Source organism: Neltuma alba, unplaced genomic scaffold (genome assembly GCF_004799145.2).
Source record: "Neltuma alba isolate B1F8T4 unplaced genomic scaffold, ASM479914v2 tig00013108_pilon, whole genome shotgun sequence".
NCBI lineage: Eukaryota > Viridiplantae > Streptophyta > Magnoliopsida > Fabales > Fabaceae > Neltuma > Neltuma alba.
In genome coordinates, this window is record NW_021637432.1 from 96,393 (window position 1) to 123,635 (window position 27,243).

At 30.7% G+C, this 27,243-nt stretch overlaps 2 protein-coding genes across 2 annotated transcripts; one reads left to right on the plus strand and one right to left on the minus strand.

The window, feature by feature from the left end:
* Positions 1–530: 530 nt before the first annotated feature.
* LOC114734544 (E3 ubiquitin-protein ligase ATL4) lies at positions 531–1,961 on the minus strand. The gene has a single exon (XM_028922160.1). The coding sequence runs from the start codon at positions 1,880–1,882 to the stop codon at positions 755–757; it is 1,128 nt and encodes a 375-aa protein (XP_028777993.1). The 5' UTR covers positions 1,883–1,961; the 3' UTR covers positions 531–754.
* Positions 1,962–20,662: 18,701 nt separating this feature from the next.
* LOC114734521 (ATP synthase subunit delta', mitochondrial) lies at positions 20,663–25,114 on the plus strand. Its single transcript, XM_028922136.1, has 2 exons — positions 20,663–21,044; positions 24,461–25,114. The coding sequence occupies exons 1-2, from the start codon at positions 20,787–20,789 to the stop codon at positions 24,803–24,805; spliced, it is 603 nt and encodes a 200-aa protein (XP_028777969.1). The 5' UTR covers positions 20,663–20,786; the 3' UTR covers positions 24,806–25,114.
* The last annotated feature ends 2,129 nt before the right edge of the window (positions 25,115–27,243 follow it).

A 27,243-nucleotide genomic window follows, 5' to 3' on the forward strand; every position in this document is an offset into this window, starting at 1 on the left:
TAAATTACTAATTTAACTTACATTTTTTTTAGAGAAAAATTCCATCGACAAGTCATTCATTATGTCTTGATAAGTTTTCTACTTTTCCTGAACTCATCCACCAACATTAAAAGCACATATAGCACTACATGTTATACTTATAAAAAAATAAATAAAAAAATAGGAGTACTATTACTAAAATTAATAACTTGGTCACAGAAATAGGACCTCCTTTTGCATTAAAATGGTTGGTAATGCATCATAAATGACCTCTCTCACATAAAATTAAATAGTTCGTCGGTCACTCACCCACATGAAAACCACCACCTTTGCAATATATACCTCTTATTATTTATGTCTACTTAATTTCCCAACAAAAGCATTGTCCTCTCTCTCATCTTTCCTTCCTTTTCCTCTTTCTCCCTCAAACAATAAAGAATTTCACCATGATTCCCTCAATCCCTTACCAACCATTACCAAAAAAACAAAGTATGAGAAAGACAATTTTAAAAAATAAAAGCATATAATAATTCTCTGATCCAGATGAAACTTTATATGGAGTAGGATCTAATTTTTGCACTCTTAAATGGCATTATCGAAATATGGGAAAAATTTAATGTCACGCAGGGTATTATCTACAGGCTATATAGTAGAGGGATTAATTAATTACTGCTACTATATGCGTCTAATAGTGCTATTTTCCAAATGAGTTTTGAGAATTGAAAAATATATCAAAATTTAGAATTTGGGTCTAACTAATTCGCTTATTTACCGGTCATACCCCTGAGAGCCATCGAAATGTCTCGCTAATTTCTTCGCCTAATCTAATTGCCTCCACGTCGCAGTCCTCGGCCGAGAAGGCGGCGGCGTCGCTTCGGTGGCTAGCACCTCCGCTGTTAAAGAACCTTCCAGAGCCTCGAAAAGATACTGTTCGGGATGATATAGAAGATGAGAGCCTGTCGACGTATTCCTTCAGCCAGCTCCTCCCGCTGCCGGCTACATCGGCGGCTAAGCTCGCCTCGTGGATCGACTGAGCCGCCGCCGCAGCTTGAGATTCTATAACTACCGATTCGTCCTTATTATCCGACACGCTCCTCCGATGCGCGTGGCTGATAGGAATCTCGTAATCCTCCTCTACAAAATACTCGAACGAGCCAACAGAATACGACCTCGACCCCGACCTCGCACTCGCGTCTGCAACGACGTCCGGTGGTGCCGTTCCACGCCGGCTAATGTTTCCAATTTCGAGCCGGAAACTATCGCTGCCTCCACCGCCGCCGGAGGACGATCGGAGAACCTTCATTAGGTCCGAATCAGAGGCAAAAATCGCAGATCGGCATAGCGGACAGGTCAAATTCGACTGAAGCCAAGTGTCGATGCATTCCACATGAAAGGCGTGACAACACAATGGAAGAAGGCGGAGGAGGTCTCTCTGCTCAAATTTCGAGAGGCAGACTGCACAGTCTCCGCCGGTAGTATCAGAAGCCGAAGAGCGACGAGCAATAGAAGAAAACGTGAAGATCGGCAGCGAGTCAATAACGGAAGCCGAGGGAATCTCCGGCGAGACACGACGGCTGGAGGAGAAAACAGGCGTAGTAGTAGCAGTCGCAGTCGTGTGCGTGGCATTCCTCCTGAATGAAGACGACAAAGACGAGGGAGACAGCCAACGGAGGCACCGGAGATTGAGGTGACGAAGGAGCAAGCAGAGAGAGAGCGACACAATGACAGTAACGGCGAGAACGATAACAATAATGAGAACGCTGGTGTTGAGATTCTGAAACGCCGAAGGGAAGTGTTGAGAAGAAGCACGATCCTCAGAAGTAGAAGTCGTCTCGGTGAAGGGATTATTGGAGTCTGATCCGACGACGTTTAGAGTGTAAGGTGGTGGAGAAGCGGCAGCCATGGTTGAACGCGAGACACAGAGAGAGAGACAGAGAAGAGGAGAGAAAAGGAAAGAGGGAAGGAGGGTGTATATAAATGGAGGGAGGGGGAGAGCACGTGAGGAGCACGTGAGGGGGAGAGCGAAGAAGATGAAGATGGTGCTGGTGGGACGGCAATGGAAATGAATGTGGGAGGAAGTGGGAGGCCTTGCTCGTATTTGTCTCTGTGTCATGACACACACGGCAACAGGGGAATTTCATGGCCACCTATTTTTCCTTTTCCTCCTCGGATTTCATGGGCCCACATTTTCTGTTTTCCATTTTTCTTTAAATATCTTTTATTCATTTTTTCCGCTTTTATTACGTTTTTCATATTCGGCCTAGTTTTTGTATTTCCCTTTTCTCAAATAGGTCAAGTGCATCCTTCGCATTGTGTGCTTGTTTACCTATGAGGATAAATATCTCTGTTTTGTTTGCATGGATGAATTTAAGGTAAGGAATGTGTGCCACTGCCAGGTCAAGCATATCAAAGTGTTTTCCGGTGACTTTTAAATTATACTAATTTCTTAAGAAAATATAGTACGTTTCAAATCTGATTGTAAGTCACTTGTAAGAAAAAATTTTTTATACATAATAGAAGTCACTTATAAAATATTTAATAATTGTTTTATAATTTTTATTTTTATTTAATTTTTATTAAAAATAGAGGAAAAAAGATTAGTTGTGGGAATGATTTATAAATGGTAAGAGAGAAATTTTAATAAGGGTAAATTTAGAAAATTTTATAAATGTAATGTGTTCCTTCGCGTGTGAAAATGGATTACGGGAGTGACTTAATAATAAAAACCAAAGTGGTACTCCTCCGGTCCTAAATATAAGATCCTTATATAACTGTATATAAAGGTCTTATATTTAAGACCAAAAGAGTATTATAAAAAATTGAATTCTTATGATTTTCATATGATTATTTGATTGAGCTACATTTGAGTACTATCGAGTCAATTGGAAGAAGTTCCTCCCAAAATCAAACTCAAAATCTCATGTCTAAGTGAGCTTCTTATAAATTTAATCGTATATACTATATATATGTGGTGTGTGTAATATATTGCCAGTATATATTTACAAATAATTTAAAGGAAGACAGACTATTTATAAGCTATGAAAACTCATCTCCATACTACATATAGATGAAAACCAGCTGTGGTCAATATCAATATATAATATAAATATATAATAAATAAATAACAATATTCATAAATTGCATATAAAATAGCTCATTTCTCAAATTAAATTATGCGACAAATGCATGAAGAGTTTTAGTTAAATGAACTAAATTATAATGCATATTTTTAATGTAATTATTTCCATTTAAGTTATTAACCAGAAAATTATTTTTTCACATTTTACTGTTATAGATAAATATAAATTTAAAAAAAAAAAGAGATACTGTTAGATGTTCATAGAATCTAAATTTGATTCATACACTTATGGAGCAATGAATGTATAATAGGTATTAAATAAATATACTAACTTTGACCAAAAATTAAATAAATAAATACAGATGAATATGAAATATGGATACATATATTATTTTGTTCTCTCCATTTGCATTTTCTAACTTTTGTTCAGAATTTATGTCCCACCAAATCCACAGTTTATGTTAATTATCCAGCTTTAATATTTTCAGCAGAATAGAATTTTTTTCTATTTATAAAATCAACAGCATGTTTGCAATTGCATATATTGATAGGAACGTAATTTATTTGTAGATAATATTTGTAATTATTATTAAGTGTATTTTTTTAAAAAAGATAAGGATTCAATTATTGTTTCTAACTTTGAAGTACATTTTAATTTTTCTCTTCAAAATATGTTTTATTAGGTGAATATAAATAATAACAATAAAACAATTTTTTGCTCAGAAATTCATGATACAGCTTTAATTTGACTCAAAAGGAAAGTTTATAAACACTAAAGATATTACTGCAAAATCAAGAAATCATTAAAAAAACACAATTTCTCTCTCTTTTTCCCACACATATAAATACATATATTGAACGTGAATATATATATTTAAAAATAAAAAACAATAAACTACAAAAACATCGTGTTAAATTAATTTGTAGCTTTTTTTTCCAATAATTGAAATTGTAGTCAAGAAAGTGAGATTGTCTAGCTGGCTCGTGCAGATAGAGTGTGGAATGATTATGTGAATAATATTGTTTGAGTTATAAATAATATAATTTTTATAGATTTTTGTGTGGGTAGTTTTTCCAAATATAAAATTCAATAAACTAATCAATTTCATGGATTAAGTATTAAAACAGATCAAATGGGCGTCCAGTGCAGTGGGTCATTTGGATAAAGAGAGAGAGAGGGAAAAATAAGAAAATATGATACAATTATTAGTTCCATGCGTACTCTTTATTGATCAACAAGGGAGGAATCTACAATATTAAAGAATTAAAAAAAAGTCAAAATAAATAAAGATTATATTAAAAAAAGTCAAATCAAACTTTATTTCTGGCAATGGAATAATTGCATGATCATATCATGATCTGCATGTACCTAGTTTTCTTGGCAAGGTTTGCTCATTTTAATAATTCAATAGATTATTATTAATGTCTCAAAAATACTGGCTCAGATTCCTATTAATACTACCTTTGGTCCTAAACATGTGATCTTTGTAATACTAATAATAAAAATTACACTACAAACTAAATTTTATATTTAAGATCAGAGATAATATGTATGATTCAGTTATCTGCATCTAGAAAAGGTAGATTATAAATTATTTGATGGGTTATTAATTAATTTTTTATGATATAACCACTATTTAAAGTTATTAGCAATGAGAAATATTATAATAGAAACATGGAAATTTTATATTTAAATGTGGATAGAATAAAAAATTATTTCATTTTCAGATAAAATTAATCACTTAATCACCTTTCTTTAATTCTAAGGGGATAGTTAGAGTTGCCTTGTATCACAAATCAAAGGAAGTTTAAAATATTAATAACTACATTCTCTAATCCATAATCTCTTTAATTCTATGAGCCCACAACAACTTTATGGACTCTTATATTATGTCTCCACGTGATGCCCCAATATTAAATTGCGTTAAGTTCAATTTTAGACGCTTCTTTTAATTTTTGATAAATTTTCTGGCGAACTATAAATTGTTAGTTAACCGGAAAATAAACTACTCCTATAATTAGTTGAAAAAAATGAATTATCTGTTTTTTCATTCATACCACAATTTTGAGATCATTATCAAATGTCATAATTACCCAAAAAGTGAAGCTGTGGTAAACCTTTTTTTTCCCCCTAAATTTCCTTTTTTTCCCTGTATATATTCATAATTTTTGTGTGGAAATTTAATCTGGCTTTAAATTTTTGGTCCAAAAAAAAAACCTTCCTTTCAAGGTTTACTAAAATTGAATTTTTTATTTTAATAAATTTTATTTCTTACTTTTTATGTATGTGCGTATTTAATTATTTTGAAATTAATTAAAGTCTGGATAAGAACACGAGATATTAAATGTATACATCTCATTTTGGATAATTGGAATTTTTTAATATTTTTAATTCTTGATAGTCATTTTTAATTATTTTTTGCCAACATGTTTTCATAATTCTGGGCTTAGCTGGGAAGCTATTTTTTATTTTTACTTAAAAAAAATTGTGATAAAAAATAAAATTTAAATGATCTATATCTGTTGTAATTATTCGTATCGGTTGCTTTTGCTTTGCCAGACAACCAAGGATCCAATTTGAGATGGAACTCACATGATAGGATCCGTTTTCTTGTCTCTCTCCCCATCTTGTATCAAGGATTTTATCCATCAATTATGTAATTAAAAAAAATACTCATTTTGGTCCTTAATAAATATAAAAAGTAAGAACTAGATTACTAATTTACAAATATAAAAAATTAGTTAAGTTATTTATTTATGATAAACACATATTAGTTTTCTTATAATACTCCTCTGGTATTTAATATAGGACCCAATTGTTGAGTTAGTTTTTGTTTTAAATATAAGATCTATTTATCATATTTATCAATTTTCTCTAAATTACCCTTATGGATACTCCCTCAATTATAGTAAAAAAGGAAGATGAGATATTAAGAAAGATGATTATGATATTTTAGAAAAAAAACGTCACATTTTTATAATTCACTAACTTATTTAACTTTCTTAATATACTCAAATTAGTTAAATAGGTCTTATATTAAGGACCGGAAGAGTATCATTTATAATCATGTACTGTACATTATAACTATACACTACTTTTAAGTTATTACGTGTAATTTTCTTGAAGAGAAAATTTTAAATTGAAGGAACTAGAAATTAATACTCCTCCGATCCTTATTATAAGACCCCATTTGACTTTTTATTTGGTCCTAATTATAAGACCCCAATCCATTTTGTCTCTTATATTTATGTATTTTTTTCCAAGATAATCCTTCTAATAATGATAGTTTTAGCCAATATACTTAATTAGCAAGGATATTTTAGGAATGACAACACTTATTTATTATAAATAACTAACTTAACTTACTTCCTTAATCTCCTCAAATAAGTCAATTGGGTCTTATAATTAGGACGGGAGGAGTATTTTATATTTAGAATCAAAATCATTCAATTCTACTTAGGAATAAAAGGAAAAGGGAATTCGTCATTCCAATAAAACATCAACACTTAGTCACATATCCGATAAACAAGGATCGAACAAAATTATTGAATAAAAAAATTACTATCAATTCCAATCATCAATAAAATATTAAAAGAAATTCGAAAAACTGAGACAAAGAAAACACATTTATGATTCCAAATTAGTTAAATAATGGGAGCATAACTTGTCACTACGCGTAACACATGGTATATAATAATTATAGAAAATATGAGGAAGCAATGATAAGACATGTTTGGGGTCGTACAATAAGTAAATTATTATAATTAATTAAAAATAATCAAGTTGTCTTGAGTTGAACAGATATGATGATGAGCGCGTGCACGTTTTCCCCTGGCTTTGCTTCGCTCACAATCTTGGCATGCATTCTCTTCTCTGATCTCTGCATATTATGTCTCTATTTTATATATATATATATACATATATATATAATTATAAAACTACATATGTGGATTTTTAATATATCATTCTCTCTTTCTTTCCTGCAACTCCAACATAACTACTTTGTTTTTAGTTTTTTAATTATTATTATTATAGTAAACGGCTCAATTATTGGAAAAAGCTTTTTCAGTGCAACTACTCTTCAAAATTTTTGTTTAAAATCTTGTGCCCCCCGTAGAGAATCACTTTTGATCATAAATGTTATTCCTTTAATTCTATTTATAAGTCACTCTTAACAAAAAAAAATTTAAGCTTCATTAATTCTGCCTTAAAATTTAATAATTTTTTATTTTATCCCTATTTAATATACATTATACTTCATGAAAATAAATACAAGACAATAATAAATTAAGCATAAAATTGTATATTCATATGAAAAAAAATTTCTCTATCCTATAAATAAGATCAAAAAATTTCTTCACTCTCTATCTTATAAATAGGATCAGATTGGTAAAACATTGATCCATTTTTTTCCAAACTAATTTAGTTAAACTTATAAATTGACATATAATCTAATGTTACATAAGAGTATGTATTTCAGAAAGATTATGTCACATTTATTAAAATTAAGTTATTTACTTTTTTTTTTATATCTTCATATTAATTAAATAGTTTTTATATTAAGGACCAGGAAAAAAAAGTGATAAATATACTCTATTACCTTCTCTCCTCATCACAGGTACCTGTGCCTATAACAACTTTATATGAATTAATGGAGTTAGTTAAAATAGTCACCTCTAGTAAAGTATCAAAATTTCTCTCAATAAAAGTGAATAATTAAATGAGTTTAATTAATTAACTAAGAAATTTTAAATTATTTAAAGATATCAAGTGAAAAAAAATTCTAATACTTTAGATTACAAAATTATATTATGAGATATGTCAGAAGTTGCCGAGGGACTATAAAGAGTTATGTATAGAGGTTAAGTAGGACATCTATTGATTGGACTAGTCCTCATTAATTCATTGACTCTATTGATATGATCCTTCAGTTTGTAATTGCAACTTTTAGTTCTGATAAACACACATGAAAATAAAACATTAAAAAAGGTTCATTAAATAATAATGGAGGATAATGGGTTAGGAAGTTATTTAGAAGGTTGTTTAGTTAAGAGGGTTACTTGATGACAAAAAGAAAAAAGAAAAAAGAAAAAGAGGTTAAGATAAGGGTTAATTGTTTAGTTTGGAAATAGTATCAAATTAAGTGGGCATTTAGGGGAAAAAATAAATTAATGATTTGGAAGATCTTATAGTAAGGACTATGAAAAATGTCTTGTAATAAAAATCAGAAGCGACAAATTAGAATGTATTGGATTGAGTTTGGTGTGACAAGAACCAAATCTAAATCATTCATATTAAAATCAAACAGTTTAATCAGTTTATTCTTTAAATTTAATTAGAAAACAATCAATTCATCAGATAATATACACACACATAACAAAATGGTTTTACAGGAAATTGATGCTGGCAAACGTTATCATTCCGTGGCAAGGTGCATTGTCCAGTAACCATAAATATTGTGTGATTTATTCTTTAAAATCTGTGTCATTAATTTAATCAAAATATTTTATGCCCACGAGTATATGATATAAATAATTATCTTTTTCAAATGAAATAAATAATTATCTTTTGATTACAGAAAAATGAATTTTAAAAATTATTTCAATAAATATAATTTTTAAAAAAGAACTTATACAAATTTGGCATATTAAACAAGAGAATGATAGCGAGAGAGTGTGAAATTGGCCAGAAGTGCATGGAAACATCATTATCTTATATGCTCTCAATTCACATTGCTGTTAGAAAAATTGCCAGTTACAATGAAAGAGGATATGGGAGCGCAGGGCAATGTGGGGCCACCAAAACTCAAAATAAAATTAAAGTGAAAAATCATTTTGCAAATATTTTTTTCTCAATTTTTAATTTGGTATGTAGATATATATATTTTAAATTAAATTTTTTAATTTTATTCTATTGACACCATTAGCATTTTATAATTTTGATCTATCCGTAGGCCTGTCAATCCGAACAAAGTAAATTAAAGATAATTAAGAGAGAAAATATGTATATAGGTACCAAATTAAAATTTTTTTAAAAGTATAGGTACCTTTAAAATAATTTTTCCTAAAAATAAAATAATCATTTCAATCCTAATATAAAATTTAGTAGAACTCAAATTATTTTATTTTCTAAATTTATAATTTTTCTTCTAAACTCTCCTCACAGGTTGTACCTATTAAAAGGGTTTTAGATTAAGAAGATAGGAACCTAAATGTAATGTGAATAGGGCAGAGGTAAAATTTTTTAATATAAATGATTAAAAGATGTATTTTTTAAAAAATAAATATATTTTTATAAATAAATAATTTAACTAAAATTTTTAATCTCTTTAAATTAGTTATCTGCTTATAGATAATGTATATATGATTTTCATTAAAAAAAATAGTGTATACCAATTACTACATCCAATCTTTAACATAAAAATTAGTCAAAAAAATATGATTTTAAATTCAAGATCTCAATCTCATTTGTTTTTTAAATTTATAATTTTTTTCTTTAAAATATCATTATTAATTGGGAGAAATTCTCTTTGAAAAAAATGAACAGGAATTTGTTGTAAATAAATAATATAACTATTTTTTAATTTTATTAAATTAATTATTTAGCTTTTATATTACAAACAAATCGAGGTAACATGACACGAGAGAGTAAAATGAAATAAAGGGAAAGGTGGCCGAAAAAAGAAATAAAGGGAAAATAAATAGGATGATTCTCATGATGGGGGTGACGGTGACTTACTCCGTCCTCCGACGAACAAAATGGACAACTCGGAGGTAGTTACGCCTGGCTCCATTCGGGAATTGTCCTTTTCTTTTCTTTTTCTTCTTTCTTTACTGCTTGGTTTGTTACTGTCCCTCTATTCCTAACACCCTTTTCCCCTCTATGCATCATCGAGGACAAACTCTTCTCTTTTTTCTCTTTTCTAACACTCACTCTCACCAATGTTTTCTAGGTCCCGGCCAAAAAAAAAAACATTTTCTAGGGAGCAGCTTCTCTTCACTGCCCCGTTCCGTCCGCTGCATCTTTTTTACCCAAAATGATGCCGTTTTGTAGAGGTGTTCAAAAACCCCATAGTCCGGTCCAGTCCTGTTCAACCCAAATTGGTCCAATCCTGTCCAATTTAATCCAAATAAAATATATAATAAAATTAGACTAGACTGGACCAGACTGGTTAGTAGGGTTGGACTGGTTTCGGACGAAGTGATCAGATCACCTGGACTGGTCCAGTCCAGTCTAGTCTTGGTGAATTTTTTATTTTTTTAATAATTTGTAATTTAGATGTTACCTTTAATTTTTTTTAATGTTTTTAGAGATTTTTATGTATTTATGATGAAGTCTTAATATTTTAGGATGACATTTATATGACTATAGGTATTTTTTATTGTCTTAAATTGTATTTATCATGTTGAAATCTTGCTTCCCATAAAGAAAAGAATTTTTTTAAAAATGAAAACCTGGAGCAGTCCACCAATTTAATGGACCAAGTCCAATCCAATCCGATCTTAGGTCACCATTAAATCGGACCAGACCACGGACAACCAAACCCAACCCAACCAAAAATCATACCAGTTGAGCTCTGGTCTGGTTTGGTTTGTCTGTTGTGTAGTCCTACCGTAAAATGAGAGGCCTTGAGGTTTTTTTTTTTTTAACAGCATTCAGTGTTCTAAAATAAGTATTTTGAAATATTTTTTTTAGTAATATTTAGTATGTTAAAATAATTTTTAATACACTTAGCACCTTAAAATAGTTCATAATATTGGGTGTTCTAAAAAATATTTTACAGTATTAAGTGTCTTAAAATTTGTTTTAGAATATTGAGTGTTACTAAAAAAAATTAGTGCCATTATAAATAGATAAAAAAAAAAGCGCTAAAATCCCCTCATTTTATAAAATTAGATGAAACCTAACACTTGGTTTTTTTGGGGGTAAAAGCAAAGATTTGTTTGATAATTAAAATTAGATGAGCCTGATTTTTATAACGAGAATTTTGGGGTTAGGTCCTCCATCTTGTACATGACATGGTACATTATGAATGGGACCGCCCTATTACTCTCCTTTTAACTCATCTACTTTTTGTTTGGTGAAGGTAGGCTTCCTATGTTAATGATCATTGAAGAGGAATCCTCCTTCTCGTTATGCCTCCGTGTGAATCATACCATCCCATATCATTCCATTTTTTCTTTTTTCTTTTTTTACCAGCCATTCCATATTTTCTTATCTTCAAAGAAGCTTCACATGTAATATATATATGTGTGTGTGTGTGTAACAACTCAATGAGTTAATTATGGTGAAATTTACCATATGAGGTTATTTGATGCTAACTCCGGTATCAAGGATAGACATGCACTAGGCTCAAACCTTCATAATATGTTAAATCACAAGGTCTTGTTGTTCTCTATTTTTATGTTTTAAAGAACAATTTTGCAGAGTAATTTTTTAGAATAAAAGTTTTGAAAATAAAAAATAAAAAAATCTATCTGAAGCATTATTTTGAAAAAAAAAAACATATCCAAAATTAGGAAGTTAATGGTGAGAGAATAATTTGTTTTATTAGCATGATTGTTATTAATAAAAATACTATGCAATGTCTTCCCATTTTTCTCTCATTTTATAGAATAAAAAGTAACAAAACAACAAAACGATGTTCTTTTTTTTTTAATGAAAAGTTTCAAATTTTTATTTTTCAGAATGCTTGATTAAAATTTGAACTCTCAAGATTTAGTTTCATAGTATTATATGTTTATATTTTATTTTGGGATTAACATTATTTTTATAATTCTAGAAAGTTGGACTTATTTTGATGTTAGTCCTTAAAATTTTTAGTTAGTGATTTTGATTGTTGAAATTTGACTTTATTTTAGTCCGCCTTAATCTTTGTTGTCCCCAAAATAAGGACCAAAACAAAAATTAAATTAAATTTCAAATATTAAAAATCAAAATAAGGTTAAATTTCAAAAACCAAAATTACCCGCTTCATTTGCCAATTCTTACAAAATAAAATTGGATTTTTATAAATTATAGTTTAAAAAATTTAAGTTTGAAATTTTAAAGTTATATTACGGATGATGTAGGTTTTTGTTTTTTTTCCCCGGATAGAAAGATGATGGAGATTTTATCATAGTAATATTGAAGAACCCCTTTCTCTGTGATCCCATGATAGGCTAATGAGTACATGAGTATGTAAGAAAATGTAGACTAAACTTTCCCAACTTCAATAAACAAGCTCACAAATGCACTCCCTATATGTTCTTTGCAATCATTTATACTTGATAATTGAAACTCAAGCTGAGGAAGGAACTTGATAGTTGGAATTAGGGAGATTTATAGGGTTGACCAGATTGTAGACTTTGTCGTTGACCAAAAATGTTTTTGAACTTGCCCAGGTTGATTTATACCTTTTTAATTTGGTTTGAATTCATTTCACTCATCTTAATTGTTTTCCAAAATAAAAAGGGAATTGTAATACGGACTCACTAAGGAGAATGATATTTTGAGGACTAAAAGATTGAATTAATTCAATATTAGGATCAAAGGATTTGAAAAAAAGGAAAATAAGGACTATAGGTCCTTCTATAATTTTAGTGAGTTGGCACGATCATTACAATTTTATGCATATATTGTAAACTGGAGGAGATATAACAAATATAACATGATCTTCATAAAATATCATTATATTACCTCTAGTCCTTAATATAAGATCTTGTTTGGTTTTTATCTTGGTCCTAAATATAAGATCCAAATCCACTTTGTCTCTCATATTTATATATTTTTTCCAAGATAGTCCTTCTAATAATAGTAGTTCTAGCAAATGCACTTGATTAGCATAGATATTTTAGGAAAAACAACGCATATTTATTACAAATAACTAATTTAACTTCTTTCTTTAATCTCCTCAAATTAATTAACTAGCTCTTATAATTAGAACCGGAGGTAGTATAATATTATATTATATATTAATTTATAACTTAGATAAATTAATTTGGAAAAATAGTAGGTACTAGCATACGAGAAAGATTGAGTATCTTTAAGACCGCATTTAATCGTCGGACTAACTTCTATAGTATGGACCAAGGGAGTATTAACTATGATGCAGTAACTATGCATTAATTGGAAGGGGAGAATGGAATCTAATTATTACGTTTTCTTTTAAATGTTTTGTAAGTTTGTCACATCAATCTCTTCTGACTAGAATTTTGGGCTTAGGTCCACTGTCAATGGAATTGGGTCGCATACGACATGGGTCCTTGTGCGTTGGGCATGCCCTATCAATTAGTCTGCCGAGGCCTAACACATTGGCCTCCCATAATTGTCACCGAATATAACTATCTACTTTATTACTAAAATCCTGCAATAGCCATAAAAAAGAATTGGATCCTGCAGAAATCATAAAGTGATAAATCAAGGTTTGAATCTCTATTTAGAGAAATAATCACATTTAATATCCGATAATATATCAAATATGATTGCTCCTAATAAAAAGATACATATGCCTATATATATATAATGTAAAATACATACTCTCTTTGGTTCAAAATATAAACATCAAATTTTTGAAAGATTTTGATTTTTTATAAGATACAATTTGAATTTATCCAATCCTTTAATGAGTTTTTTCCCTATTTTTTACGGTTAATTAATTTTAAGTTTCTCTTATATTTTTTTTATTTATTCTCTCTCTTTTTTCATTCATTCTCTCTTCCACTTATCGTCTCCATAAATAAGAGTTTTTCAGAAAAATAAGTTACATTTTTTATATATTTTTATTATCTTTAATTAACTTTAACTAACTTTTTGAGTTTTCTGATTTAGTTATTTGATACTGATATTTTGAACCATAATAGGTAAAAAGTTGTAGTATTTATAAATTATGAATAATATAATTTATTTTAGAAAAATGTTGGTGTATTGTTTTCAAATGAACTCAGGCCCAAAATCTTTATGTCCGTCCTTGTTTCTGGGCATAAAATATAACTTTTTCTTAGGTTTTATATTTAAGAAAGAAGTCATTACAATTACTTATGAGGATTGAGTCTAATAGGACGGACTAATTTTTCACAATATGACGAATCAAGATTCTAATTTTTCTAAAAGGAGTACCTATATTTATTGTCTTAAATATGATTGTCTATAATAGAAAGATAGATGTACTTAGGAAAAGAAAGTCATTATAATTAGGAATCATCAAAACTGAACCAAAAACAATGACTAGCCAAATTCAATTCTGTTGTTTTATTTGAGTTTATTCAATTTTTTAAGTACTATTGATTTTTATTGTTTGGTTTCGTTACTATAAAAAATTTTGATCAATTGAAAAACTAAAATTACTGTGTATAACACATAGGTCACGCTACTTTGTGTTCGTCTCCTTTTTTTTTTTTTCAAAAGAAATATCATGACAAGTTTATATTTGCAAAACAAAACAATGATCTAGGGCATGTATGACAAGTCTGTGATATAGGACATTGGTCTATAATGCATTGCACAATTAAAAAGGAGAATGGGGAACTTGAATTGAAGCAGCATGTGGGAAAATATTTCAAAATTTACTCAGTTTTTCAGCCCTTGATTGTTCAAGGTCACAGAAGTAGTACGCAATTCTACCTTTCTGGCAGGCGTTCCAATTATCATAGGTGTGGTTTATGTAAACCTACGTCTTGCAGTATTATTGGGTGCTCATAAAGTTTTAATGTGTCTTCAAATATTGTGATACATTTTTTTTATAAATTTGTTTCACTCTCCTCCTTCTAGTACTTTAAGGCAATGATAAACCTCTTGGTTTCTATGTAGCTCTAATTGGAGTTGGAACTTGTTTGTTGTATAGAGCTTACTATCAAAGTAATTCTAGTTTCCATTACTAGCATCTTTGTTTTTAGTTTGACAAGGTTCTCTTTTTAAGAAGAAAAGAATGATTTGAGAATATTAGTGAGTTCCTTAAGTTGCCCCTCTCACTTCTCGGGTTTTTTATTTTTTATATTCCTCACCGCTGGTTAGGCATTCCTCTCCTTTACAGTTGATGATTTGCCCTTTCTGGTTGATTCCCCTGCTCTAGTTGATGATCCACCCTATAGTTGATTCCCTTCCCTCTGGTAGTTGATTTAGTTAATCCCCTCTACTTCCTTTTGGTGGCTATCAATTAGTCTCTTGTTTTTATTTTTAGAATCCTCATTTTCATCATCATTATCTACAAATGGGGGGAGAAAGTTCATTATTATTATAGTAAAAATGAACTTCCTCTAGATAACGATTCTTAACTTGATCAGGACTTCTTTTTACCCTTTTGGTATCAGAGCTAGGTTTCGATCACAAGACCTATGGGTTATAGACCCACATATTGGTTATAAATCTTAGGATGTTTGATATAATTACAAAGTCACACAGGGAAAGCATGATGAGTTCATAACTCACAAGTCTCAGGATTAAAACTTGGCTCTGATACCAAAATGTAACAACTCTCTGTATGACTAAATCATTTTAGAGTAATTTCAAAAAAATAATATTTTATAATCAACACATTGTAACAACAAAATCATCTAGATAGCCTAAGACTATCATTGTTATATAAATTAACCTACTAAATAATACACTATCACTGAGATCTATCAATGTGCGGAGGGGTTGAGTAATTCAGGCAGAAAGCTAAGCAATGAACGGGGATTGGTTTTAAAGATGAGGATATTATTCCAATGGTAAAAAAGGTGTCTGCCTGTCTCTTTTATTAGTTTGTGCACCCCGCTCAAATTCAAGTCCAACAATTATAATTTTTTCAAAAAGAAAAGAGGTTAAAAATGTTTTTTTTATAAGTTAAAAAAATGTTCTACATATTATAATTATTTTTTTTTTGTTTTGGATTGACATTAATGTATAGCTTGCAATAAAAAAAGGGTTACAAGTAGACTCAAAAACTAGACAAACCAAATACCCAAACTAAAAGAATTTGATTCTATATATTTTCGTACACTTGTAAAGATTTGACAATTAGACTTAAACTCAACTTTAAAAGTTATGAGCCAACTTCTTATCAACTGGATTAAACTTCGTCAACTCTTTTTATTCAGTTTTAGTTTACTGTGAAAAATATGTATAATTTAGCATTTCAGTTACCACCAAAAACTGTATGAGCTCCTCATCACTGACAAAACCCACCAATATCAAAGGGACAAGATCAAAGTGAGTACTATAGACCAAAAGCTTTTAAAAAACATACATGTGTGTATCTATATACGCTTCATGTCATTAATTGACGAATTGTGGTCATACTTTTTAATTTTAGATTAACAATGCGCATTATATTTTAAATAACTCATTCTGTAGCAAATGAATGTCAAAATACTAATTACAATGCTAATCATAAATACTCTTTTCAGTTTAAAATACAAGTCACATTCTATAAGATTTTTTTGGCATACAATATAAGTCATTTCAAAAAATAATTAATAATTATTTGTTAATTTTGCTCCGTAATCAATACTTTCAAAACCTCATTTGATAAAGATCAAGTTAAAATTTTTTACAACAAATTTAATGAGTTAACTATTTTTTCTTAGTTCTAATAAGATGGTTGGAAGTAACTTATATTTTGAACCGAAGATAGCTTACATATAAGAATAGCTAACAAAATATACTTATAAATGCCAAGGGAAGCATAGGCCAAAATACACAAACTTATTATATATCATTGTCACAACTGGGAGAATAGAACATGCCTAGCTAGCCATATGAGGCCAACTGTATGAATCAAAACTTGCTTGTGTTTTAATAACGACCCAATACGCAATCACATAGTCATACATACTAAGTCATCAGAAGGTCAACATAAATAATGAAAAAAAACTGAGCAAATATTAAAGATCAGCATTTATTGTAGGGATTAATTAGTAATTGCAGTCCCTCATGATATTACAGTAGTATTGCCAAAACATACTTCAAATCAAACCAAAGGATATTGGGTAGTGACCATCCCACGTGGCTTCTTCTTCTTGTTATTATTAGCACCCCGACCTCCATGATGAGGTTTGGTAGTACCACGAGGTTTATTCTTCGTACGATGTTGTCGCCGTTTATCCGATGAAGGTTTTCTTTTTTTTGGTGGGAAATCTCGTGGCCAATTAAACGGTCGACTTGGAAGGGGTGCTTTTAAATTGGGTAGCCTGTAATTACTTGCTGCTTCTTCCACTGGCTTCGCCATTATTATTTGGTTTTCAGTTGAATTAAGCTCATCATAACCATAATAATCTGCAAAACAAGAAGTGGTGAGAAATAATAACACTCCAAAAAGGAAAATTAGCAAGCGTTTAGCCGACATTGGTGAGTATGCATGAGTATGTGTGGAAAATTGGGAATACCTCTTTGTGTTTTATATATTAAATTTTTTTAATATTATATTGCCTTTTTTTTTTTTTAAGCTTACTTGTAATCTTGGAAGACTTAATTATTGCTTTTATGTGGCCATCGATTAGATCATATTTAAGCATTGTCAAAATCAATAGGGAGTAGCTTTCTCTGAGGTCTTTTCTACATTCTCACAAACTCAAAAACCTAAAACCCCGTATTTAAGCAATGAAAATCTCTTTTATTAGGACTAATACGTGTTGGTGTAATAGAAATGACATTGTGTTATATGTTGGCCCCAAAAATAGTATGAAGAGCTATATTCTTTTAATTAATTCCCTCGAATCATATCATTGGTGATTAGAATATATAATGAATATATAATATTCAGCTTTATCTTAAATTGAAAGAGATCGAAGAATAAATTCATTTTTGTCGGTTTCTTCCAACATATTTACGTCCATATTTAATAACTTCTTTAACCTCTTCAAATAATTAATCTTATATTAAGAAAGAACTGAAGGTGGTAGTTTCCTGTAAGAAAATTAGTATCGATCAAGTCCCCAAAATTACAAATAAATTCTAAAAAACAGATGCTTCTCATCTATGTAAAAGGTCAAAATATCATTTAAACCAATCGCTTTTATCTGTTACCAGATGATCGATGATTAGAATAATTATTGTTAGTCACAATATTGATATGTAATTTCAAAATTATTTATTAAAGAGATTCAAATCATGACTGTTTGTGTAATCACACCCACATAGTATTATTTTTTTTTTGGCTGTTCCTTTTGTTGATGTCGAGTGATTAACTTATTATCATTACATGCATTTCAAAGGAAAGTCACTAATAAAGTTACAATTTACGGAATAGGGACTGCATTTTTTAAGCCATACTTTGTACTTGTTTAAAAATTACTCCTCCGGTCCTTAATATAGAACCCAATTATTGAGTTAGTTTTAGTTCTAAATATAAGACCCATTTCTCATATTTATTAATTTTCTCTAAATTATCCTTATGGATACTCCCTCAACCATAATCAAGTAGAAGAAGGAGATGGGGTATTAAAAAGATGATTATGATGTTTTAGGAAAAACGTGTCACATTTATTATAATTAACTAACTTACTTAACTTTCTTAATCTAATCGAATTAGTTAAATGGATCTTATATTAAAGACCGAATGAGTATATTTATTTTTTATTTTTATTTCAATCAGTTACATATCTCTCTTATTTCCCACTTATTCTCCCTTATATCATTCTTTCTCTCATTTACTCTCTTCATAAATGAGGGTGTATTTGAGGGAAAAATATTTTTTATACATTTGTTATCTTTAACCAATTTTTTTTATCTACATAGTTCAATTGTTTCTCACTTATATATAGGATTGAAGGGAGTAATAATTTGCTGCCAATTTTATACTAGAGGCTCCATCAACTATATATATTTAAATATCTCTTATCTTTAAAATGAACTTTAATCATTGGCAACGAAAGAGAGATAATATTATTAGTACTTTTAGTATTAATACTTTCATTCAGTTAAAGCAACATTTTCTTGCTTTTAACTTGACTTTTGGCTTTTATTTTATATTTAAATTTTCTGAAACTCACTTTTAAATATATCTTCTATATTAAGTTGTAAAACTTAATATAAGTATAAATTATACTCTTCTGGTCTTTAATATAGGACCCAATTATTGAGTTAGTTTTAGTCCTAAATATAAGACCTATCTATCATATTTATCAATTTTCTTTAAATTACTCTTATAGATACTCCCTCAACCATAAGCAAATAGAAGCGGAAGATGGGATATTAAGAAATATGATTATGGTATTTTAGAAAAATGTGTTATATTTTTTATAATTAACTAACTTACCTAACTTCCTTAATCTAGTCAAATTAGTTAAATGGGTCTTATATTAAGGATATGAGGAGTAGTAGTATTATGCTAATTAACTTTTACTTTGATTTCGGTTTATAAAAATTAGTTAAAGTAAAAATTACTTTGACCAAAGTTAATCCAAACAAATCCATTCTTCCAGCCTTTAAGATTATGTAAAGGCTAGTTTTACAACTCTCTAATAAAATACTACTTTGGATTCTTAATATAAGATCTTGTTTGACTTTTATTTTGGTCATAAATATAAGACTCTAATTTATTTTTTCTATTGTATTTATCTATTTTTTCAAGGTAATGTTTGTACTAATGGTAATTTTAGTTAATAAACTTGATTAGTAAGGATTATTTTAAAAGACGACACCTATTTACCACAAATAACTAACTTAACTAATTTTTTTAATTTACTTAAAGTAGTCAACTAGCTCTTATATTTAGAATTGGAGGTAGTATAAGATTTAGTTTGACTTTCAATTTGGTCTTAAATATAAGATCCCAATCTACTTTGTCTTTCATATTTATTCATTTTTTTTAAAGTAATCATTGTAGTAATTGCACATGTTAAAAGTTCAATCAAATGGTAGTTTTAGCTAACTCACATGATTAGCAATGGTATTTTAAAAAAAAACAACACCTAATTATTACAAATAACTAATTTAACAAACTTCTTTAACTTATTTAGATTAGTCAATTAACTCTTATATTAAGGACGGGATGTAGTATAGTTTTATCTTGGTAGATGTATAATGGTGGGTCCCATGTGTCAAAGATGAAGTTAGCCATCATGTGAATAATTTTTTTGTCTTGCTCTGAAAAATAAACTCTGACCCTTCAGACCATCAACAGTGCGAGCAATTTTAGAAGTGGTTTATTGTTGGTGCTTAGTCTATGTGCGCCTCGTGCACATAGAAATGGTTTATCAAGATAGAAAACAAATGGGTGATTTACCAATTTCATAAGAACTCATCATTTCATATAATGTAACCTTTTTTTTAAAAAAAAATAAGAATAAGAATATATACACATATGTATGTATGGATATGGATATGCTTGTGTATGTGTGCGTAAGAATAACAACTTTCATCTTTTAAACATTTTCAAAAAAATGAAAATGTTAAATAATATTAAATAATATTAAACTTATTATATACCAATTGAAACAGGCTGCGAATAATATTAAAAAAATGAATCTCCTAACTTTTTTTTTTGGGGGGGGGAGCACCAACATAATTTTAACATTTTCAAATAAAATGAGCCGCCAAAAATACGTTGTCTAAAAATTTGTTTGGGCTAAAGGCCCATAATGGTGAACCCTGATTTGTGGTTATACAGAGATCCAGCGAGTGGAGTACGGTATCTACCATTACCTCGGAAGGACCAAACATCCAATTTCACCGTCCAAACTCAAAACCTTCTTCTCTCTTCTTCTCCAGCCGATCGCTTTCTTTCTCTCTCTCCGACTCTGCGAGACCCGAGCGATCCGATTTCACATCATGTTCCGCCGTGCCACTACTTTGCTGGGTCGCCCCCTTCTCAATGCCAGGTCCCGCCGTTTCTCAACGGATCTCCCCGCCACTCCCGCTGCTGATTCCCAGTTCGTTGAAGCATGGAAGAAGGTCGCTCCTAACATGGAACCACCCAAGACTCCTCTTGCGTTCATGACTCCTCGCCCTCCTACTCCCTCCTCGATCCCATCCAAGCTCACTGTCAATTTCGTGCTTCCTTACTCTTCGGAATTGTCCGCGAAAGAGGTTGGCTTTGGTTGATTCTGATTTGATTTAGTTTTTGTTTTGTGTTTTTATAATCAAGATTGCTCTTTGGTTTTTTATGTTTAGCGTCTTTTACACCTGAAAACGATTAATTTGGAACTAGGACTAACCCTAGATTACCCCTCCTGTTCTCTGGCCTACATTGATGAAAACATGCTATTCAGGTTTGGGTTGTCGAAAATTGTGAGTAACAAAATCTGGATTTATGAATGTCCCCTTCTTTTTGGGCCAAAGATTAGCGAATGCCGTTCGATTTTAAGGGTGATGGGAGTTTGGTCTCAGGTCACCCAAAATGATTGTATCCATAAGGCTAGCAATATGGTTGAGTATCGGTCAGGAAAGCATAAGCAATTAAGCTTCTCTTTTCTTCCTTTTTGTTGGTTTTTTTAAAAAAAAAAAAAAATTTCCCGCACTCCTGTTCAATTTTAAAATGAAAACTATATCAACATTTACTGTATGTTTTTAACAGTTGATTGGTGCTTTAATGCAAGATTGAAGCATTCTTTCGCTTTTTCTCTCTCGTTAAATTATCACCTCATTGTCGTACCTGCTAACCACCAGCGTCCTTTTTTTTTTTCATTCCACTTGCTACTTTTCAAGCATAGGTTGTCTTGTTCACTGGGCAGTTTGATCAATAGGCTTCCCAAATTACCTTGGTCACTTGTACAAAGCGCATTTGTTTTCAAGCATATTTGTGTTTTTGCCCCCTATTTCCACAGGTCTGTTGCCAAGTAGTTCTTTATTGGTTTCAACTTATCCTGCACCTTTCAAGAAACAAGAGACAATTAACGAACTTTTCCATTTTCAATGACAAGTACGGTTCTTTGAAGTTTGCACCGAATTTATAATGGTATGGTGAAGGATGGGTTTCTAGATTATTTGAATTTCATCTATTTTTTACCTCTCTGTACTCCGGTCTACCAAAATTGTCTAGTGACTAGTCATTGTGATGCCTGTAATGGCAGTATTTCTTTTTTTTGGTAAGCAATTAATCTCAAGAGTTCATGTACGTTTCAAAGAATCTGAATATTTTCCGTATTTTTCTTGTTTTTTCCCCCATTATCACCTGCCCCTTTTAATGTCAATTCAGAGGTCAAAACTCATGACTAAGTACTGATTTTAGCTGGGATATAGAGAGCAGCTGATAGGCATAACGGAAAAGGTTTCCTTGTTTGAGTATTGAAACCTTAGGCTTTCAAGTTTTCTTCCCAATTTTCATGTGCATTAGCCATTGTTTAATAAAGAATTATCATTTCCTCTTGATCCTCTGTTTACATGAGGAGCTTTTGATAGGCTATGTGGATTATGTTTAACTTCTATATTCATTACTGACTGTGTTATTCTTTCGACATTGAATTAACTAGTTAAGATCCTGGATCATGTATGACCTAGTTGTTGGTTTTATGATGTAATGCGATATGTGATATACCTGTTCCCTCCTCTAGTTTATGATCAACCGAGCAACCTGCCCCATCGCCTTTTGTGGAAATCTACTCTATGTTATTAAATAATTAATATATTTATCAATCCTGCATGAGTCTAGCAATACCCATAATGAACATTTACAATCCTCGGGGCATAGTATTGGTTTGTAAGAAAATGAATCCTGGCTTTATAACTATCAGATTTTAATTTTATTAAAGTAAGGAGATGAGTTGCAAGGTCATTACGCAAGGAAGAAAAGATCCTCTCCTATTCAACCTGTCAATCTCCTCAGTTATAAGAGAGGAAGAGTGAGTGGGCCTTGTGCAGTTTGTCTTATTCTTTCTCTCTTGGAACTGATGGGGCAAGAGTTGAGAGGGTCCTTTTGGTTTAGTTGGAAGAATTTTTTATCCATCCTTGTCCAAGTAAACATAATTGTAGCTGAGAAGGAGGAACGTAAGCCTAGGCATCGTGCCTAGTGTTTGATAACACTACTCAACCATATGGATGTTATTGGATGGAAACGCTTGATGAAACTGAATAGGGTCTGAAAGAAATTACTTTAATAGTTTAGATGGGCCTATCGACTATCATTGTTATTTAATTCATGACTTCAAGTAATCTTGTGAGAGGATGTTCAACTGTTAATAAGCAATTGACCTTGATAAATATGGCTTTTAATCCACACGCATGCACACACAAATGATTAGAAAACTTAAAATGAATCATAAAATGTGTGAAATTTGAAAAAAAAAAAAAAAGGGAAAGGAAAGATACATGTCATACTATGTTAACCAATATCCAAAGACAAGTAACTACTGAAGAGTATTGTATAATAAAAGGAAAATTCTTAATAAATAACCATAACAAAGATCTTCAAATATGAGTGGGTCAAAATAATTATTGCTGTGGATCTGCATCCTCAAGGGTTGATTCGTTCTGAGTTTTGACTGGTTGCTGTAAAGACAAATGCAGCATTTGACTAATTGGTGGATAAACTTTGTGCCAAAATCAGATTGTAGATTCAAAAATAGATTATGAAAGATAAAAGAAGCCAAATTTCGTTTGTTTCTTGGACTTGCAAAATTGGTCAGTAAACTGTTCAGATTATAAATGCAAGTTGACACTTTTTTTTTTTAACCGAAAATTCTTCTAGCTGACAATCTTAGTTCCTATAACTTCTCATTCAGTGGCAGGTGCTGCTGTCCTGATCCTGGAAGAAATCAAGCATTCAAGCTACGTAACTAAATAAGAAACACATAAAAATTAAAAGCTCTAAAACTGAAATTATAGAAATCCTAGTTGAGGAACAGGACGAGGCTTGATATGCACAAAAGTAAAACAATGACAAAATTACCTAAATGCTACTTAACAGATATTCAAGCACCCTTTTGATCATGGAGGTTTTGAGAGGGTTCCCCATTATTAAGTATGTTCCAAACCGGGCTTGAGAGCTGTGATTGGTTTTGCATGACTGACCTGAATTCTTCAAAATCTGCTGCCGGCGCCCCAAATTAACTAACTAGGAGATGTTGAAATCGCAACTGCTTGTACTTGATAAAAATAGTGAAGACACGTAGTTCTATATTATTGGAGACTTTGCACCTAGTTTTCCGTTTGAACTAATGTGTTAACTGTTCAATGGAAACCACAGATATTGCATTGCTGTGAAGAATATTTGCCCTTACAGACGTAATGTAAAATAAAGAAAAGGCCTGGAATGGAGGATTGGTTTTTAGTGTAGATGTATGCTTCAATTCTTCTAGTATTAGATTGGTCTTTTTATCCTGAGGTGAAGGCATATAAACCTATAAATTTGCAGTTCAAATAAACTATTTTGCTGCCATGAAAGAATGTTGATTAATGTATGTAGGCAATTCCTCCAAGAAGTTAATTACACTGAAGTTATGTAGATTGTTGGTGTGAGTCTTCCTTTGAAACATGATATAGCTTATGCCTAATTTTCCTGTTAACAGGTTGACATGGTCATAGTACCAGCAACAACTGGACAAATGGGTGTTCTTCCTGGACATGTAGCTACAATTGCAGAGTTGAAACCTGGGGTTCTTTCTGTGCATGAAGGGAATGACGTAACCAAGTACTTTGTGAGTAGCGGATTTGCTTTCGTCCATGCAAACTCTGTTGCTGACATAATAGCTGTTGAGGCAGTGCCAGTTGATCAAATTGACGGCAGCCTAGTCCAAAAGGGTCTCCAGGAATTCACTCAGAAGCTGAGCTCTGCCACGACTGATTTGGAGAAAGCCGAAGCTCAGATTGGGATTGATGTCCATAGTGCACTTAATGCAGCCTTTTCAGGCTGAGTTCTGTGGGGTTTTTCTGCAGAATAGGTTATTCTCACCTCCGTCGTTTGTCCTTGATTTTTTGTTTGTGTATCAAGAAGTCGCTGATGAACATTTGAATCTTGTATTACCATGTTGAAAGTGGAATTTGGTGAAAATAATCTTTCAATAGATCCTATCTAGCTCAAGGAAGTTGTGCAAGAGCTTGGAGCTTGAAGCTCGAAACGAAAGCTTAATTTCCGTTCTTTACAAGGAAATAAGAGACCCCTCTCAAAGAGGATTTTGCTTTTTGTAATTAGAGATGGGTGAAGCTGCCCCTAAAATTCCCCACTTTTTGAACATTCTAATTTCACAATTAATTGTGCCCATAATTACTTTTTTTCTTGTGGATCCATGCTTCTTATGGGTGTGTATTGTGCACATGGACCACTATGTGAATCACTGGGGATTTTGTTTTTGATTCTGCTAGCTTAAATCTTTATCAGTCCAAGTATGCTACAGTAGCTACTATCCTATTTTTGCACTCGTGCTGAAGATTTTTACCTGAATTAGTTAAGAAATCTGAGCAGTTTCTAAGGCGGGGGAAAAGGAAAATGACAAAAATGTGATGTAATTTTTTCCTTTTGGCTGGAGGTAAAAGCAAGATATGAAAGGGATATAAATATTATATTGAATAAGACAATCATAAGATTTCTAACTTGGCGTTAGGTGATCTACTATCCCGGATTTTGATCCCTAGGGTGTAGAGTTCAAAACATACCTGAGGAGCCTCCAACCTTTACAGGATTTTAGAAAAAAATACAAAATTTGGATAAAATTTATGCAGTTTAATTTTTTTAAACTATAAATAAGTAAAACAAGTGTATATGTTTTAAAATGTGTCCTTATTTATAAGGACAAGTGAGAGTGATAAAAGAATTAGGAAAAAAGATGAAAGGAAATATAATGAGAGAAGTGGCAAAATTTTTAAACAAAAACGTATTAAATGTTGAGATAGATTCAATTTAAAGCTTATAATAGCACTGAAAGAGACAAAAACATTGCAAATATTGATTTTTTAAAAAATTGTAAATTTAGAAGTATCAATTAAATATAAGGTGTTTTAAGTTGCTAGTGCAATTCTCAATTAGTAACTGATATACCTTTTGGAATCGGCATTTGAAACTCCACTTTTTTTTTTTGGTCAATAGAAAAGTTATGTGAAACCTAACTATTATTAAAAGTTTTGGGACTGAAAAGTCATTTCCCCCATAAATTTTGCAAGTTGCAACCAAACCAGTCTGGACCATTTGGAATTGGACCTACCTCCACAACGTTGTTTGCTTTTGCTGCTCTTCCTTCAACAACTACTTCAATCTTGTGGACCCTCTATCTCTTCCTTCATTAATAGGTCAGTTCGTTCTTATTATTTCTTTTTTCTCTTTTTTATTACATCTTTATCTCCTTTTACTACTCAATGATTATTTTTGGCTCATATATATTTTTTATTTTTTAATTTTATTTTAAAAAATAAAATTATTCTTATTAGACCATACTTGAAGGTGTCATATTCGTTAGGGTGGTTGCTGCAAGCATATATTCCAAGCGAACGAAAAAAACAAAACTTTTGAAAAGGACAATAAATATTAAAAAAATAAAAAACACAGAGGAAAATAGCAGTTGCTATTGGGCCTGAAGGCCCACGTGTATGGACTCTTCTAGTAATGGCATGTGTGAGCCAACACATCTCCAATTATGTGTTTTTGATCGCAATATTTATGATATGTGAAAATAATTTGTTTCTAAGTCGCAATATTTATGATATGTGAAAATAATTTGTTTCTAAGTTTTAGAATTCTAATATTATATATAATCATATATTTTAGAATTCATGAATTCATGCTTCACATGAATTTGAGCCAAATCACAATGTTTTGAGAGACTTAAGTTTCAAAATTTATACTACCTCCGGTCTTTAATAGAAGACCTTATTTGACTTTTATTTTGGTTCTAAATATAAGAACCTAATGCACTTTGTCTCTCATATTTATATTTTTTTTCAAGATAGTCCTTCTAATAATGGTAGTTCTAGCAAATACACTTGATTAGCAAGGATATTTTACAAAAGACAACACTTAGTTATTACAAATAACTAACTTAACTTATTTTCTTAATCTCTTCAAATCAATCAATTAGCTCTTATAATTAGGACCAAGAGTAGTACTTACTAAAAGTAAAAGAATTTTTAATAAATTTTATATTATATACGGGTGGATATTATTTCTATCTTGTTATATAGGTTGATATTATTTTTATTTATTTATTTATTTATTTTATAAATTCATCCCTCACTACAAGAAGGAAGGATTAGGATAGGATAGGATTGAGGGAGGAAAAGAAGGAAAATTAATTTTTTTGAATTATCATGGCACAATTTTTTAATGGAAAAATTAGTAAAAAATTCTTGTTTGAAATTTTAA

What these genes read in the sequence shown, in the direction of transcription:
- LOC114734544 (XM_028922160.1), bottom strand. Translation starts at nt 1,882, where the DNA reads ATGGCTGCCGCTTCTCCACCACCTTACACTCTAAACGTCGTCGGATCA.
- LOC114734521 (XM_028922136.1), top strand. Translation starts at nt 20,787, where the DNA reads ATGTTCCGCCGTGCCACTACTTTGCTGGGTCGCCCCCTTCTCAATGCC. An exon ending in CGGAATTGTCCGCGAAAGAG is followed by an intron (nt 21,045 to 24,460) that starts GTTGGCTTTGGT and finishes TCCTGTTAACAG; the next exon opens with GTTGACATGGTCATAGTACC.